Raw genomic sequence first — 17,386 nt, 5'->3', positions numbered from 1 at the left:
AAAAGGGCTGGAGAAGAGTGTGAAGGTGTAACAAAGTAAGGGATTATAAAATAAGGCTGTGTTTCAAAATGACTCATACCAGGGATCATGGAAAGTAATAAGAAAAATTTTATATATAGCGGAAGATAAAGAAAAGTGAGAGGTGATTACTTGAAAAATTGGGGTTTAATATTTTTACTCAGTTCCCTGATTCTGACTTTATCGAAACTATTAATTATTATAAGACTGTTAAAAACACATTGTTGTAGTTCCAGTTGTTTTAGATGAATCTGAAGCACTCCACTGAGTGGGATTTAATATAGAGAAGTGGTCTTGCTTGTGGCTATGAAATGAGGTGGTGAGCATCTGCAGGAGGAGCTTAGAATCCTTGTGGATAGAAACCAGAACGAGAATTAGTGCTGTTGTGGTCCTGCTGAGCTAGCAAATGTAGATACCAGATACGATACCAGAAGCATCCTTTGTAAGATAAGGGAGGTAATTATTTTACTCTGTTTGACATCAGCTTGGCTTTGTTGGAACAGTACTGCAAGTTTTAGGCAAAACACTTGAAAGCAGAACAAGACATGCAGAACAATGTTGAAAATGTAGAGGAAAGCACTTAGTGTGATGAAAGCTTGGTAAAATATGACCCATGTGTAGAGGCTGGAAAACTTGGGAACAAATAAAACAAGAATACGATCACATCTTCAGTCTGGAAATATAAGGGAAATACAATTTAATCTTCTGCAGTGGAAATTAGAACTAGTATTGGAAAATGGTTTATGGTTAAGTATGAGTGTGTATAGGAAGAACTGCCTTGGTTACCTTCTTCCATCCCATCATCTGTCACTTTTCACACCTGGTTCTGCTCTTTTTATTCTTCATTTTCCAGCATCCTACTCACATTATATAAGTCAGCTAAATAATTTCAGTGTCAGGATGGAAAGACAAATACAACTGTGTTTTGTGTTTTCTTGTCTGCATCTCCTGCTCCAGGTCTGTCCACATATCTTTTTTCAATATGGTTATTGCAGTGACAGTTTATGCAAAGAGTCACTGCATATACTCCTTACCAAACCATTTATTCAATACTTTCGGTGGTAAACATGAATGTATGGGATCTGTGACTCATGCTTGATTGCCAGCCATCACAGAACTCCATCCTCCTCTGTTTAGTGAATAAGGTGGAATGACTGTGTTTGATTAGATTCTGTCAGCCAAATCCACCCCTGGGGTCACCTCAGTGATTTGACTTAGCCAGGGATGAACTGAGCATTTTATTTCCGGATGTCAGCCATTTGTAATGGAGGATTACATTGTAATTGTGTTTGGTTTGGATAGAAGAATGCCTAGTAATGAATTACTTGCACTTTTTTTGTTTTAAAAACAGATTTAATTGTAAGGTGCAAAAAATAAGTCTGAAAGCTAAAGATCAGAGCTCTCTCTTGACTGTGGTTTTCATTTGTTGCTTTTACATTACATCTATTCTCATTGATTCAGATCAATCCACATCAGAGCAGATACAAAGGAGCATTTGTCATTAACACAAAATAACTTCATTTTTAGTTTTAGAATCACCACATTCTGTGCCATATGGACTAACAAATGCTGAAATTCAATATTCCCTTCAAATTCTCAAACTGCAACCACAGCAATAGTGGGGAAAACTAGTAAAAATTTCATTATGTTTGTATTTTACTGTCTAGAAGATCAGGAAGTCACTAGAAAGGAATGTATCATGGGGTAAAGAAGTCCTTGTAGGTTAGGTGCCAACGCCTGTGGATATTTCTCATGGTGCAATGGTTTAAGAAGTGAGGAGGTATTCACAGGGACTGCTCAGTGGGTGACTGGATTTCTGTATTCCTGTATTTCAACATACAGTTTAATGCTATGCAGTGTAACTTGAATCTGAAGTTGAAAAGGGCTCATTTCTTTATCTCATAGAAAAAGTTCTGCTGTTATTTGTCCCATTTAAAAGCAAGCAAACAAAAATCAAACAGCTTACAATGCAACATTGTGAGTACCAGAAAGGTAAGTTGTATTTGTAATGGCCCCTGCAAAAAAATTTTTTTTTTAATAGAATATGTAAAACTAGTTGATCCTCGTCTACTAACTTGAGCTGAATAACTGGGGCTTTTAAAAAATCATCAATAGTTTTTACAGCGCTAAGCAAAACCATGCTTAAAATAAAATAAATTTAAAAAAAGTCAAGGACAAGTCTGTTATTGGTAGAAATGTGTTTTCAATAAGAAATCTGAAACAAATAGATGTAGAAATAGAGTATTAGACAAATACCAAGTCCATAGGAAAGCAAAGCATTCAGTAATAAAAAAAAACCCATGAAATTCTTGTAAGCTTTAATTTAAAAATGAAACTAAACTCTGATTAACACTCAGAAAAAGTTGCTTTTGAATATTTTCTCTTTTCAATCCTCAGTAAAGGTCCTGATTTGAAAAAATTGGAGTCAGTAAGCAGAAAGTACTAAAGCAAATGCAGCTCTAATATATTTGGTTGAATTCTTCCCAGCTGTGATGATATTTTCAGAAAAGCCCTCTTGGCTGAGAAAGAGAAGGGAAAAGTGAAGTGGGATGAAAAGTTCTTGGATTTTTTTTGCAGGAAAAGTAATAAAAAATTTTGGAAATACAGCAAGAGTAGACAATTCATCAGAGAAGCCTTAGACAGGAAGTTAGAGTGCTAAGGGACTTGGGGAACTCTGGGCCATGTGGAGATGACATTGTCCTCATCACTTGAATACCAGTCAAAAATTTTAGACAGCAGTTGACCTTATTCTTCCTTTTTGGACAGATGACACTTTCCAAATGATGCTGGTGGTGCTGCCAGCAGATTAATTTATAGATCTTCATTGGACAGATAAAACTGTCCCAAGCTCAGCCCAGGTGATCAGTCAGAGCATAGTGCAGAAAAATGGCTATTGATGCTTTTCCTTTTTCCTCTCAGAACATTCACTCAGAGCATCTTTCTGCTAAGCCTTCTCTGGACTCAAGCTCACATCTTTTTTCTGCTGTTTTCATAGGTCTCTCTTCACCACCGCTGTCTATAGGAGGCAGTTTTCTGTATGAGGGACCAGAAAGTGTCTAATCAACGCCCTGGTGTGACAAATATCTTACTTTCCATTTTCATCCTGCACTTCCATTGCTTCTGCCAGTATTTGTTTTCTTTCCTTCACCACATCAGACGTGCCCAGTATGTCTGTAGGTACTGGACCTCTTGATTTGAGAATCAAATGTCTTCTCAGCTGTCGTCTGGGCACTTCTTTATTATTTTCCTTTATAAAGTATTTTTTGAAAGTTGAGAAAAATGAGGACAAAATAGAATGGTAATTATCAGATAAAATCTCTATCTCAGCAAGATACTTTTTTCACCAAGGGCAGCGTGTAGGAAGGTGTAAGATAATGAATGATGAGCAGAGTTTTCTTAGCACATGGCTGTAGAGCAATATTGGGAAAGCTCACTTTGGGAGAAAAAAAAACCCTTGTGAATGCAGTGGTTATTCTTCACTTTTCTGGAGAATATTTTTCCAGAAATGCCTATTATATGCATTTTTGGGTGATCAACAGTTAGTCCCCATGCAAATAATTGTGGCCTATTTTTTGCTTGGGTAGAACCAGGACTGGGGTTCTGCTCACTTTTTCTCTTCATATGGAAGTGCCTAAGATTATTTTGTTTGTTTCATTTTAAAGCATCAATCTGTGTTATGATATTTGTGTTTACTTTGATAATCAGAAGTTAGTAGATCTTTAACACTTCCCTATATCTTAACTATTCTTGGAAAAAATCAGACCTTTTAATGATCATATATGAATGCAAGTGGGGCAAGCATTCTAAGATAACCCTCAAATGATAAAAAATACAGAGTGAAAAAGTTTAAAAATTGAATAGAAATACAAGGAACACAGTGTGGAAATTCCGTAAGATTTAGGAAATGACACATTTCAATGCAAAATGTAGCAATTTGCAATTACAATTTATTCTAATTGTATTCCAGGTACTCTATATTTATTACTTGCCTAAGGAAATCTCACTTCTCTCCTTTGGGCTGCGATCTTTAACACTGCAACATTTATATTTATTTATTTATGTATTCCCACAAAAATATGTGGGTTTTCTTTTTCTGATAACTGCCTGAAGGTTATACACAGACTTGAAACTGGATATGTACCTGCATCCTGCCTGAAGAAATCTGTAGGGTTTAGAATTGGCCTGATTCTAATGCTGTGGGATTACACAAAAAGAGACTCAGTCAGCTAGGAGCAAGGTCACAGATAAGCTTTGATGAGTTGTTTTATCAGTGAATAATAATATTTAATTCATAGTAATATAAATGGTGGGCTTTTTCTTTGTTTTGTCCAGCTTCTACTATCATTTTGTGTGCTCTCCTTTCCCATCCCCCCAAAAAGAATTTTTAGTATGGAATAATGTTTTGTTAAATCAAAGGATCTTTTACTGTATAGGCACTCACTGTGATCTTAGAAAGACATATGGACACCTAGTTCAGAATCCTTATATCTAGAAATAGAGCTAATTAAATTTAATTATGACTACATCCCTGTAGAGACTTTTAGGAGCATTGTTTAAAAAGTGAAGTGTAGAACTGGATGTGTGGGAGGACAGTGAGGATGGGGGTTGGCCAGGTGGTCGTGTACACTTGTATTAGAATATTTCCTGTGGTAACAAAAGTGGATGGTTTCCTTTCTTTAAAGGATTAGTCTTTTTATTTACATATATGTGTGTATATACATGTATGTGTCTGTTCATGTGGGATGCAGAGAAGCCAGCAATATGTAAATATTGAATAAATCTATCTACAGGGTAAGCTGTAGTGAACCTTCTAGAAAAACAGCTAACTGAAGGATGTTTTCTGGATTTTTAACAAGTCCTCATTTATAGATGTAAATAGTGCATTGAGGGCAGTTAGAATAACCCACCAAACAGCATTGATACTACTGAAAAAATCCAAATAAATCTCTCTCTTGTCTCTGTCAGCATCCTTATTCTCACTGCTGTTCTGTTTAATCCTCCAGTTTTCTCAGGGATGTATTCTCTGGAAATATGTTTTGGTTCTGTAAATTATTAATGTCATTGAAATTTATAATTTTCTGTCATTACCTCTAGGAAAATAGAGATTGTAATGTGGAACATAATTGTCTCATTTTGGGATTTGTGTTATGATAGTTGAGCACAGCTAAAGCGGATTGAAGTATTCCCCTGAGCAATATGATGTGGTGCTGCAAACCAGCTGAAGCTCTGTCTGTGCAGATAAATAAACAGATAAACCAATTCCACAAATGGCCGATATCTGTGTTTCTGAGACATCTTTGAAAGGCTGTGTATCACTTAGAGGGGACAAAAAATGTGTGTGGTGGGAGCTGAACTGAAGGTTTGGATGATTTGTGATTTTTTGTTTTTTTTTTTTTTGGCTTTCAGCCATTTGGTCTGAGTGTGCCTACCAAGGGATGCAGCCGAGGAGGTTATGAGTTAAAGCTATGCCATAAAATCGTCTCTCCCTCAAACTTCAGCTTAGACATGGTGTGTGCTTTTAACACCCCTCAGATGCACAAAGTGGAAATCTGGAGGGGTCTGTAGAGCTTGGGGGTCTGCTACACTGTCTCCTTGCAAGGCTAGAAAATGCTGCCCAGCATTTTCTATTAAGCCTCAAAACCTTTGTCTTCAATAAGAATATATTTGTTTTCTGATTTACTGTTTTGTGTCACACTAGTTGGTCTGTCATTAATGCAATGAATTTCACCTTCTGCAAAGTTAAAAATTAATGTTCTTAAAAAAAAAAAAGAAACTAAAGGGAAATTGGCAATGAAAAACTAAACTGAGCAAAGGTACCATACTAGTCAACCATAACTAGTAACTATTATAACCCCATGATCATTTCACTCACAGCTTGACAGAGAAAATGGCAAGAACATAAAATACTTTTTTTTTTCTTGAATGTTAAATGTCCAGGGCCAGGTTCACTTCTGCTGATGATGCACCACCAGGTGTGGGCCCTGTTGACCAAGTACCTGCAGCAACATGAGTCATTTGCAGCCCCCAGAGCTGCAAATTGCTGAGAGAGCCCTGTGCAGGCTGGGGGCTGGGCTGGCCCAGCTGTGCAGCCAGGGCAGTCCAGCTGTGCTGGGGATGGGCTGATGTGACTTGCAGCTGCTGCTGGTGGCCCTGATGAGGAGCTGGGATGTACAGCAGGTGCCTGGGGGTTGAGTGCATGTAGCAGTGCCTCCTGCCAGGAAGGGAACATCACAGACTGCACCTTGATTATGATTTCAGGATCAGCTAAGCCTGTGATTTTCAAACTGGGGTAAAAAAAAAAAAAACAGAGGTTTTGGTTTTGTGTCTTTCCTTAAACACAAAATGTGTAAAGCGTGTGTCCTAGTTTGAAAGACAGGTGTTTGCTAAGGAAAGCAGAAGCCTCCCTTTGAACTGAAAAATGTGATCCTTCCTTCCTACAGATTATTATGATTTTGAAATTAAGGGAGCTCTCAGGCAAGGATATGGGGGTAGGAATAACAGTTCTTTACTAGTATATCTAACAAGACAAACAAGAACAACAACAGCTATGAAATTACCCACAAACAGAACAGTAACTCAGTCCCAGTGTTTTTTGGCTGCAGGCACCTTTTCCCTGAGCTGCAGTTCCCGGTGCTGGGGGCGAGCGGGTCCCGCAGAGCTGCAGGAGGGCTGGGGGTGATGGCAGCGCTGTCCCAGGGGGAGAGAGAGATGGAGAGAGAGCCCTCCGCTCACGGTGTGGGTCCTGGTGCTCAGCAGAGTGCTGGATGGTGGCAGGTTACAGAGAGAAGGCAGCAGGGCAGGGTCTGACAGCAGTGAGGATGGCTCCTGGTGTTGGGATGGCAGGAATGGAGCTGAGGCACCGATCGTCCTTCATGTCTGAACTCCGCGGGGGAAATGGGGAGAGCCAGAGCCTTCTGCTTCCTCTTCTGGCTGTTTGGATATCGAGGGGTTCCCTCTTCCCTCCCCTCTCCTCCCCCTTGTCACCAGGGCCCAGTCAACAGGTATCTTAGCATGACAATGGGGAAAATTCCACAGAGGGAAAAGGGAAAGAAACCAACCCCCAACAGCATGGAGTTGAGCTGGCTTCAGTCTCCCTGTAAGAGCAGTAGATGCAGGCTCTGTCCCAGGATGGATTAGGAGGTTGGGGTATGTGAAGGTCTGCAGAGAAGCTTTAGAAGTTGTGAAGCCTGGAAAGAAAAGCAGCCTGTCCTTGAGGTCTCCTTATGTGTGCACAAACTGATGTTCCTAAATGTGTCAGACCCCTCCATAAAGTTTCTCCTATTTTTTATTTCCTAATACAGATAACCCCAAAAGACTTCCTTGAGTCATTATCAGGATTAGACTGCAGAAATGATCTACTGTACTTACAGGAAAAATTCTTTCTTGTAATGTTGTTCACAGGTGAAAGAGCCATATTTCCTGAAGAATATTTTTCAGTTGTTTTGTCCTGAGGATATAGTGAGGTTCTAATCTGTCAAACAAAAGGTCTTCCTATATAAATTTCATTTCAAGGCGTTTTGGTGTTTTTGTTATTTTTTTTAGGAAATCTATTGATAACATTTTGGTGCTTTCCTCTGAGGAACTACATCTGCAAAACTGTAGTATTACCAAGATAGATGGTACTGTGTTAGGCTGTTTCCTTTGTTTCAGATGTTGTATTAAAAAATAGCATTGTTGTCATTAAACACAAAATAACATTTGGTCTAGACTAAGCATGCACATCTGTAAAATTTTTCTTCTATTGTCTTTAAAAAAAAAAATTTAACCAGTAATGAAAGAGATACACAAACGTCTGGACAAATCTCTGTTTTTAAATGACTGTGTCTCCATTCACAGGAAATCACTGATAATGAAATACTAGAGTTGGTGCATAGTGCTCTGGGGAGGATGACAGTTATCCGGCAAATTTTCCCTCTGTCAAGGGACAACAACCAGAGGTGCATGAGGAACAACCATCGGATATCATCCCTGCTGTGTGATCCACAGGAAGGCTATCTTCAGATGCTGCAGGTCAGTAGCTGTGCACAGCAGAAAAAAGTGTCTCTTAGATATTTGCCACGGCTCTATTAACTCAGAGAAGGAAGGAAATGAGTACAGCTAAATCTGAGGATGTAAGCTTTGGTCAAATTTTCTTCAGTTTATTAATTTATTTTATTTCCCAGTGCTGAGTGCTTTATGTTTGACGTTACGTCCATGAAGTATCAGCAAGTAGTTGCACTAACTCAGAGGTGATTTTGCATATTTCATTCTCTTAAGAATATTTCATATTTGAAAATTGTTGTGCCATCATAGTCCTGTGGTATATACTACTAACTTATTGTATTTGTGCTTATTAGACATCTGTTGTGAAAGAGTTAATGTGGGAGGATAATAGAACTCTGATAGGTATTGGGTTGTGGAGCATTTCATATTTAGGTAATGGACTGAATCAAGCTGATGTATTCAGTCTGTCCCTTTTCAATAGTTCAGAAGTCTCCAGCAACTGATAATTGTCTGAGTGTGTAAAATATGCACTGCTAGTTCAGGTTTCAGGTTTTGGTCACACATTTGACTCTGGTGTTAGCAACATCTTGACATTTCTTGGCAATTTGTCCCAGATATCAGAATTTTTCTTGCAGTTATTTCAATATTATTTAATAGGTGCTATTTCTAATGACAGTGCAATAATTCAGAAATAAAGGCCTTGGACTTTCAATGGGACTTGTGTATTTTGGTTTACTTTAGACACAGTTAAAAATCTCATTTGTATCGCTGTTGAAGATGTTGGATATAGCTATAAACTGTAGTGGGACTTAGAATATTAACTTGCTTAAAACTATTTAATTGCAAACTTAGTCTTAAACTGAGATGGCTTGAGTGAGGACGCAGTGGTTGAGTTTTTGGGCTGTCCAGTGTGGGTGTGCATGGTGGAGTGATCGAGAAGGGGCTTGGTTAGGCTTGGGTAGGGGCTGTCACCAGCCTGGTCAGGAGAGTGGTGTGGGGTCACAACTCCTGCAAGGTGGAACTCCTGTCCGGGCTTGGAAGAGTTTCAGACCAGGGGAGGTAGGGAGATTATCAGGAAGGGAAATAGATTAAGATTTCCCAGGGGATAAGGGTGCTAATTTTACTTACTTGCACCCTACTAAAATGTAGCCGCAGAGATTGATATCCTTTAAGGGACCGATATGAGCAGTTCCTCCTTGAAGAGAAGCTCTGCAAGCTCAGGTTCTGTCCTAGCCACAGCGAAGTTTGGGAAAAGCCAAACACACCCCCTGTAGTTCTAAGCATGTCTGTATTCTTTGTGCATGGGGGAAAGTCTATGTCTGCCTTGGCTCAGAAAGAAAAGACACTTTTGATCTTTGTTAGTAACTCTGAGGTACGCTGTAATGAGAACAAAGGCCCCTCATTTCAGAGGATCAAAGCAATTTCCAGTATGATGAAAACTCATCTATGATGCACAAACAAATCACTCATTGGGGAATAATCTTCCATTACAGCAGGATTTTCAGTATTGCTGCCTATGCTGGTTTATGCATAATCTAATTCAGAGGCTCATCTGAAGGGCTCTGACAGGCCTGTGAGCAAGTTCTAATTTGCAAATTTGCAAACTGGTAACCGGTTTGCTAGCACCAGCAGCTTCATATCCTATTACTAAATTTCATGGATAAGAACCTTCAGATAAGGACACTCTTCCTGCAGATTTCCAGATATGGGTTTTGGGAAACCAAACACTCCCAGTTTCTATCTTCTGGAAATACTATACCACCTTAGCAACTCTTTGAGAGAATGGTGTGGTAATGTTATGCTTTGCCCATTAGCTTCTTCTCTATGAACTTAAAAACAAGAGAGATAAAGATGTGCACAGGTAAAATGTCTTTGGCAGCTGATTCCATAACTTTTGTGTACAATTGCATTGTCATGAAAGACAGAGGGCACATGTGAGAGCTCTCCAAATTAGCTGTCCCCAGTATATTTTTAAGTCTCTATAGATTGAATACAGGATGCTTTTATCATGTCCAGTTATACCTGAAGTGTTCCTTAGCTGCATTTATTTTTCGTAGGTGTTGCCAAAATATCTTATGTAACACCTTGTGGACATTCTGCTCGTATTAATTTGAGTGTGACTGACATGTTATTAATGGTCCTGTAATTCAGGTACATGCAATTTTCTGTTTCATTTTTTTGGCTTAGTAAAAGTAGTGGTGACCTTTTGCTGTACAGAAGTACATCACTGAATTACCCCTGCTGCCAGAGGCTGCAGGAGCTCCAAGCTCCATGTCAGGCTACATGAATCCACCAGAGGCAGTGACCGCCTGCCAGCACTGAGTCTTTGTGTTGCTTTGAAGTACTTTGATTAACACCACAGCTTGGAAATCCCTGCCTCATTCTCCCTTGGGCAGTCTCATGTTAATAATTGTTTGTTGTCAAGGCAACTTACCAGCTATTGTTGCTTAATTATTTATTTAATGACTTTGAAGAAGAATAAGAGAATCTCTGTCAACCTCTAGCTGTAGTGTTTTTCTAGGGGAGAATTTAACACTTTTAACAAGCTAGTAAAGAAAGAAACATTTACGTCATGGTTTATTAACTTTGCTCTGGCTAAATTAATGGAAATCTTTTTGGAACGATTTTGTTCTCTGTGTCTTTAGTACCATATCCTGGAAGGTTGTTTTTCAGTGGGTGATCATCCTGGTTTGGCATTCTGACAAGGCTTTTAAAGATCAGGCTGTTCTGCAAGCTCATCCAAAAACTCATCTGTTCTGAATGCTTTGTGGAAATCCAATCTTATTCCATCAACCCACTTGTCAAAATTTTGCTCATGCCCTTATTTCTTGCACGTATAACTCAGCTGGGTTTCTGCTTCAAGTGGAGAAAAAGCTTTATAAAGTTTCCTGTCTTGATCATTTTATTTGACTTCAGAGGACTGCATTTCTCTCTTATTCTTCAGGTAGGATTTTTTGTGTCCATCTCATTTACTTTTAGTAAATGGAAAAGACACAGTTTAGAACTTGCTTTCTCCCATTGGCCATTGGTATTCTGTGGTTTGGGCCATCGGTGTTGCCTCATCTGGAAAGCAAGCACTGAAGCACTTCAGGATTTATCTAGTTAGTCCTAGCCAGACCTGGTATGTATCTCCACATGGTATTTCGATAGTGCACAGTGGTATAATTGCTATGAAACTTTTTAGATTACTTCAGGAACGTTGTTACAAACTCCATTTGAAAAACTTTTGGTGTATAACTTGTGTCTTTCCAAAATATTTCCCATTAAGTATTAATTTTGATGGCACTCTACAAACTTGATTTTTGATTAAGGTATTTTTGTCTTTCATCAGTTCAGTCACAATGCATTTATAAATTCAAAATCAGGTTTTTTTTGTTTATGGTCTTTTCTTTCAAGGAAGATTTCTCTTTAGAAATGTAATTCCCATTAGTTTGTTTTTTCCCTTGCTTTCCATTTATGTAGTTTATGAGTTCAATTCATGTTATATTCTAAAGATATTAAAATATATTACTGTGACACAGTGTAGTTGAAATCATTTAGCGTTAGCCAAAATACATAGTAGGATTCAAAAGGCAAAAAGAAAACCTCAGCATACTGTGTCACAAAATTAATGAGGTTATTCCTGATTGAGAGTCCAGCCTCTCTACTGAAGAACTATTCCAGGCATTGCTTGGACATATTTGAGGAGATGTTGGGAAGTGTGGGAGGGTATTCACTGAAAGAGCTGATGTTGTCCTTGAGTAAAAATTCTCTTCTTCAGTGATGTGTCCATCAGGTAGCTATGTAGGCATCTCTTAGCAGTTGCTCCTGCAAAGCTGGGGTTTTATTTCTGATCTATTTTCTGTTCAGGAGTCACTGCAATTTAAGTTCTTTAAGGGAAATTATTTTTTTAGGATATGTTTGAGTGCCTAAACGTAAGGGCCTGATCATGCAATTTTGTCCAACTAAATGGCCTTGTTCTCATTTGGCTTGTTAACACTGCTGTTGTTACACAACTGTAGAGTCCTACTGAGGGGCGGTAAATATTTATTAAACCCTGTTAAAGCATTCACTTTCTCTCATAAAAGGATTGATGAGCCACATTTTTACTTTTCTTTCAATGCAAACCTGTATTTGCTAGTCTCTTTAGCAAAGTTTGATTTGGATTTTTGGCCAGATGTTCAGTCACAGTGAAATTGTTTCTGAACACAATGTGAATGTAAAGTATCCTTGAACTGACTTTACTGCCCATTGCACAGCACAAATCTCTCCCTGAAGCCCAATGACGTGTGTTTTCTACAAGGTGTGTTAACAGAAGAATTCATTAAAATCCCCAAAGCACTGCAGGTGTCCCATGGCCATGGGGGATTTTGTGATCATGCTGGAGGCTAAAATCCCAGGTAGGCTCTGCAATGATCTTTTCCTCTCTGCTTCTTTTGACTGCTGGATTTCTCTATTTGCATAATTATTTAATTGAATTTTTGTTCACTGCTCAATCAGGAAGCAGACAATACTGGCTTAAGGAAAGCATCAGTACCTCAATTTTTCATTTGTTATTGTCTCTGAAACCTAATTTGTACCCATAATTATTTATAAAGGAGACAGGATAAAATGATAATCTTGTACTCTGTTTCGCAGTTCTAGCATTTACCTCTTGTCCTTCTGCTTAACTCTTGGCTGTGTTTAGTTTTCTTTATCAAGGCACTCCTACTAGACTTTCCTTGCATAGTTAGTGTTAGCTGTGCCAAATTCCTGAGATGTTTAGTGAATGAAGCCAATGCCTCTAGCTAACAAACTTGAGCATTACAGGGTAACCCAGGTCTTGTATTATTGTTGACATATTGTTACAAAACATATTGGCAAAGAAAACACAGTGACATTCAGTGCCCATAATGAATAGCTGAAGGACAGTGAGCATTCAGAAAATAGAACCTGTAAGAAGGGAAGTGGTGTGGTATGTGTAGCTGTGTTAAAACAGGAGAGAACTAAAAAGGAAAGAAGAGCTGCTTATTAATTACAAAGAGATTCTGAGAGTGAAGTCTTACAAGGAACTCTTTGGAAAGCTCATTGAGATACGTAAACACTGGCAAAACACTAAATAATAAAGTAGTTAGATTCCTTACTGTCAGAAAGCTTGAATAAATATACAGTTGAGGCCTATATTTCAGTGGTTGTAAGAGAATTTCTGTCATTTTATTTCATTTGCCTTAGGGATAACAAATAAATAGCCCTTTGGAAGTTTGAAGCTGACATTTGAGTCTTTAATGAATGTTTGTTTTTTGACTGTGTTCCCCATGAATGCCGGACTGCTGGCTGTGATTTTGCTCTCCCTGAGCAGCAAGTGTGTATTTATAATAACTGTGTACTGTCAGGCTGATGGGTGTGGGCAGGACCAGGACAAACAGAGCCAGCCCCAGGCTCCTGAGGCACCCTGGGCACAGGGATGGGCTGTGGCACTTTGTGACAGAGCTGGGGCTCGGAAGGGAGAAGCTGCAGGGCAGCCCCCATCTCCTCCTGCCAGGACCTGCAGGGAAAGTGTGTCCAGGCACAGAACCTCCAGACACACCTGGCTGAGCTGCAGGAGCCATGGAGAGGGGGAGGAACGTCAGGAAAGCTGGGAAGGAGCTGGAGAGCTGGCTCCAAATGCAGCTAAACAGAATCTCCCAGTGGCACACCCAGAAGGGAGGAAGGGAGGGAGGGAGATGGGGCAGTGATGAGGAGAGTGAAAACTTGCAAAAGCAAGGACCTGCAGGAGGAAGAGGCTTCCCCCAAAGCCTGAAGTGCCTCTGCAGAGCCAGTTCACCACTGTGCAGGCAGAAAAAAAGACTCTTCACCTCGGGGGAGAGGCTGGAGCTGAGTAAGGCAACCTCATCTGCTCCTGTGGAGTCACCAGCTCCACTAAGAAAAGGCAGCAGGTGAGAGTAGCAGTGACTTTCTCATGAGACACATGGAGGCACATGGTTGCTGATACAACATTGGGTACCAGGGATGTGACTGAGAGACTTCCAGGCCTCATCCAGTCCCCTGACCCTTTCTGCTGCTGTTGATCCATGTGATCAGTGGCAGTGATGCAGCCAGGAGTGCTCTGAGGAGGATCCAGAAGGAAGTCAGCCAAAAATGTCAGGAGGCCTGCATGGATGAACAAGTAGCTCCTGGACAAACTCAAAACACTAAAAGAAAGTCTACAGAAACTGGAATCTGGGACAGGAAGCTGGTGAGAAATAGAGAGAAATTGTCTGGGCAGTCAGGGATCAGGTTTGGAAAAATAAAGTCCTGATATAATTAAGTCTGGCCACGAATGTCAAGGGAGAACCCAAAATCTTCTATACGTACAGTGGTGATAAAAGGAAAATGAGGGAAAATATGAACCCTCTCTGAATGGAAAGAGTAGACTTGGTTACTCAGGATAAGAAGGCTGAGATACTCAATGATTTGTTTGCCTCAGTTCTTAATGGCAAGTGCTCCAGTCACAAGTTCTGAATGCCCCGTCCCTGGCAGTGTCCAAGGCCAGGATGGACAGGGCTTTGAGCAACCTGATCTAGTGAATGGTATTCCAGCCCAGAGCAGGAGGATTGGAATTAGATTATCTTAATGGTCCCTTCCAACCCGAGAAATTCTGCCATTCTTTGAAATGTATTTAAGAATACGAAACAGGTCAAATTTTCAGTCCCTCTGCTCTAACAATGTCCTTGTTAGCTCACCATTATACTGTAAAAAAACCATCAATCTTTGCTGCTCCTGCTAACCCTGTCATTAGAGACACAAATGTGCAACTGCACCGGGCAGTACCTGAGCTCTGAAAGTTGACACACAGGTGTAGGGCATGCTGGGGTGTGCACAGCAGTCGCCGTGGTCTCTCTCCTCAGGCAGCAGGTGTTTCTGGCAGGCTGCACTTGGTCTGAACTCCTCTCCCGTCTGCTTCATCCTTGGAGCTGACTGCTGTGGCCACTCACAGAGCAGTTTTGGCAGCAGCAGGGTACAGATGCCCAGCTTGGGAATGAGTTTTTGAAGTAGTGAAGTAGTGGCATCTCAGTGTCAACTTGTGTTCCAGCTAATCTCTTCAGCATCCTCTGGCTGGACTCCTGGCTCTGCTGGCTACTCAGGAGTTGGGGTCAGTCTCTGTGGCTTGCTGGCCTTCTCAGAAAAGCACTTGTCTGTGATTAGTCCCTCAGAAGGAGCTAAGAGCTTTGTTCATACATAACTTTAAAAGTAAAATCATTCTGGAAAATCTCATGAAGTTCACGTAGAAACTTCTATGAAGTGACATTTAATACTGTGATAGATTTCCATTCTTGAAAATTTCTGCTGTGCTTTACTAGTGTATGGTGGATTTATTTCTTCAGTGCAAAAAAGAGCTTCATAAAGTCTGGAATAATTTCCAGAAGATAAACCAGAACACGCCTAAAATTATTAATGTTCAGAGTATATTCTTTAACATATTAGTGAAGCAGTCGCCATCATTCTTATAGCAGATCAAAACCCATTTCAGTTCCTCCAGCTCTTTCACTGTCAACAATGGAGAGAAAGAAGAACTAAAAATTACTGTCACTTCCTCCAAATATGACCAAAATGAAATACTTTGTTCTAGTCTAGGAATTTTTATTCTATTAAGGGGAGTCTCTTCAGACAGATATATGTCCTTTCCTCCTGTGTTCCCCTGTGAATATCCAAATAGGGGAATTAAAAAATGCTCCAGAGCTTTGAAAACCCAAAGTAGCCAAGTATGTTGCCTTGTTTTTCATCTCTCTTGCTTCACTACCAATTCTGAATGCAACCTGAAGATGAATTTTTAAAATTAACTATTTTCTCATGCCTCTGACAGTACCGATGGAATCAGAGTACAGCTGAACCCTTGGGTATCTCAAAATTTCCCTTTCAGTGATCATGTCCATACTCATAGAGAATTTGACAGGTCACTGAAAATTAAAATATGTGTGCAGGTGCAGTAGCAAAGACATACAGGCCGTGTCTGCTGAATCCTTTTTCTTTTCACAGCATCACTACTCTGGAGATTACAGCAAACTCACGTTGCAAATATTATTTAGGACATTTGCAGAGCTTTTGCTATATTTAAATGTAATTTTGAAAATTATTATAGCCCTGAATTTACTGTGAGATCAGCCCAGAATGTGTGTATTTTTTCTTTCTATTACAGATACAGCCTTGGTTGTGGAAATTTTGATGGTTTTTTTTTTCCCAGTTTGCATGTTTTCTGTTCTAAAATGGAAGTGTTGGTTGTGTGAGTAAGATGCAACTTCCATAGGATATTGATTCTTCAGTGAGTAATGAGTAAAATGCTGTTATGCATGCATGTAGTTTTTACTGGAGCAAATAGGGTATGATTATTTGAGGGAAGGAATTTTGCTGATTTAAAAACACTATTTACTCATGTTTGGGATGAGGCTTTCATCAGAAGAGAACCAGAATGGCAAAATACCAATGGACAGTGCAACAGAACATGCAGAATATTCTCTCTGTGGCAAAAAGTACCTTGGTGTATTCTCTGCAACATTTTCTTCTGCCTTGGTATAGATCTCCAGATGCAGAATAAATACAAATGTAGTGGGAGACTCCTCTTGTGCAGAGCCAGTCTTGCTATCTCTCAGTTTATAGCATTCTTTCAAAATAAATTAATGGAACAATAGCGATGCAAAGTCCATTAAAGTTGTAGCTGAACTATGAGGATTAGGTTGGTAAACACAGGATTGTTTTGTTTTGCTCTGCAGCAGGAGGTAATTTGTGTTGGGTACAAGGTAGTGCAGGCTGAGCTCCTCAGAGCTATGTCAGTCACTTGTGCAGAACTGTTGTGTCTTCTCCAAGCACATGAAAAGCAGAAAACAGGGTACCCCAAGTGCATCTTATATTTTGCCTTAGAGCTCTCTGCTAGCAAACCAAGCACTGTTTTTCGGAATGAGGATGCAGTTTCCCAGAACTACAAAAGAACAGTGCCAAATGGAGAAAACACAAAGTGTTTCTGATCTGTGGGAGTTCCAAGGCAACAGACAATTATTGTCAGTTAAATGTCAGTGTGTAAAAACAAATTCATTTGGGAGCAAAGAGGATCATGAAGTCTTCTCAGAAATGGCATTTTTCCTCATGTATGCAAAACCTATTTCTAAGAAAATGGATCTTGTGGCATGTGGTTTGGGGTGGTGTATCTTGTGGGATCTGAGGTTTGTTTTGATTTTTTTTCTTTGAAGAGCTGTTTAACCCAGAAGTGCCCTCTTGAATAATATTGAATAATAAGGATCCACTCGGTTGCTTTATTTGAAAGTTGTTTGGAAATATCTGCAGAATAGGGAAACAAATGCAATTGAGCAGGAGAAATTTGGTTGCTGGGACTCGTATTAACTCTTCAACTACTTTTCTTAAAACCAGAGGAAGTATGGCATATAGCTACTTCAGA

General features: G+C 39.7%; 1 protein-coding gene across 1 annotated transcript in view; it reads left to right on the top strand.

The window, feature by feature from the left end:
- GRID1 (glutamate ionotropic receptor delta type subunit 1) overlaps positions 1-17,386 on the top strand; it is a 493,561-nt gene that overhangs the window by 382,841 nt on the left and 93,334 nt on the right. The window contains exon 6 of the mRNA XM_062496272.1: positions 7,855-8,028. Within this exon, the coding sequence (XP_062352256.1) occupies positions 7,855-8,028 (174 nt within the window). The remainder of the gene's footprint in view (positions 1-7,854; positions 8,029-17,386) is intronic.

The sequence above is a fragment of the Cinclus cinclus genome, chromosome 7 (assembly GCF_963662255.1).
Source record: "Cinclus cinclus chromosome 7, bCinCin1.1, whole genome shotgun sequence".
Taxonomy (NCBI): Eukaryota; Metazoa; Chordata; class Aves; order Passeriformes; family Cinclidae; genus Cinclus; species Cinclus cinclus.
The sequence above is the reverse complement of the archived record's forward strand: the minus strand, read 5'-3'. Positions and strand labels throughout refer to the sequence as shown.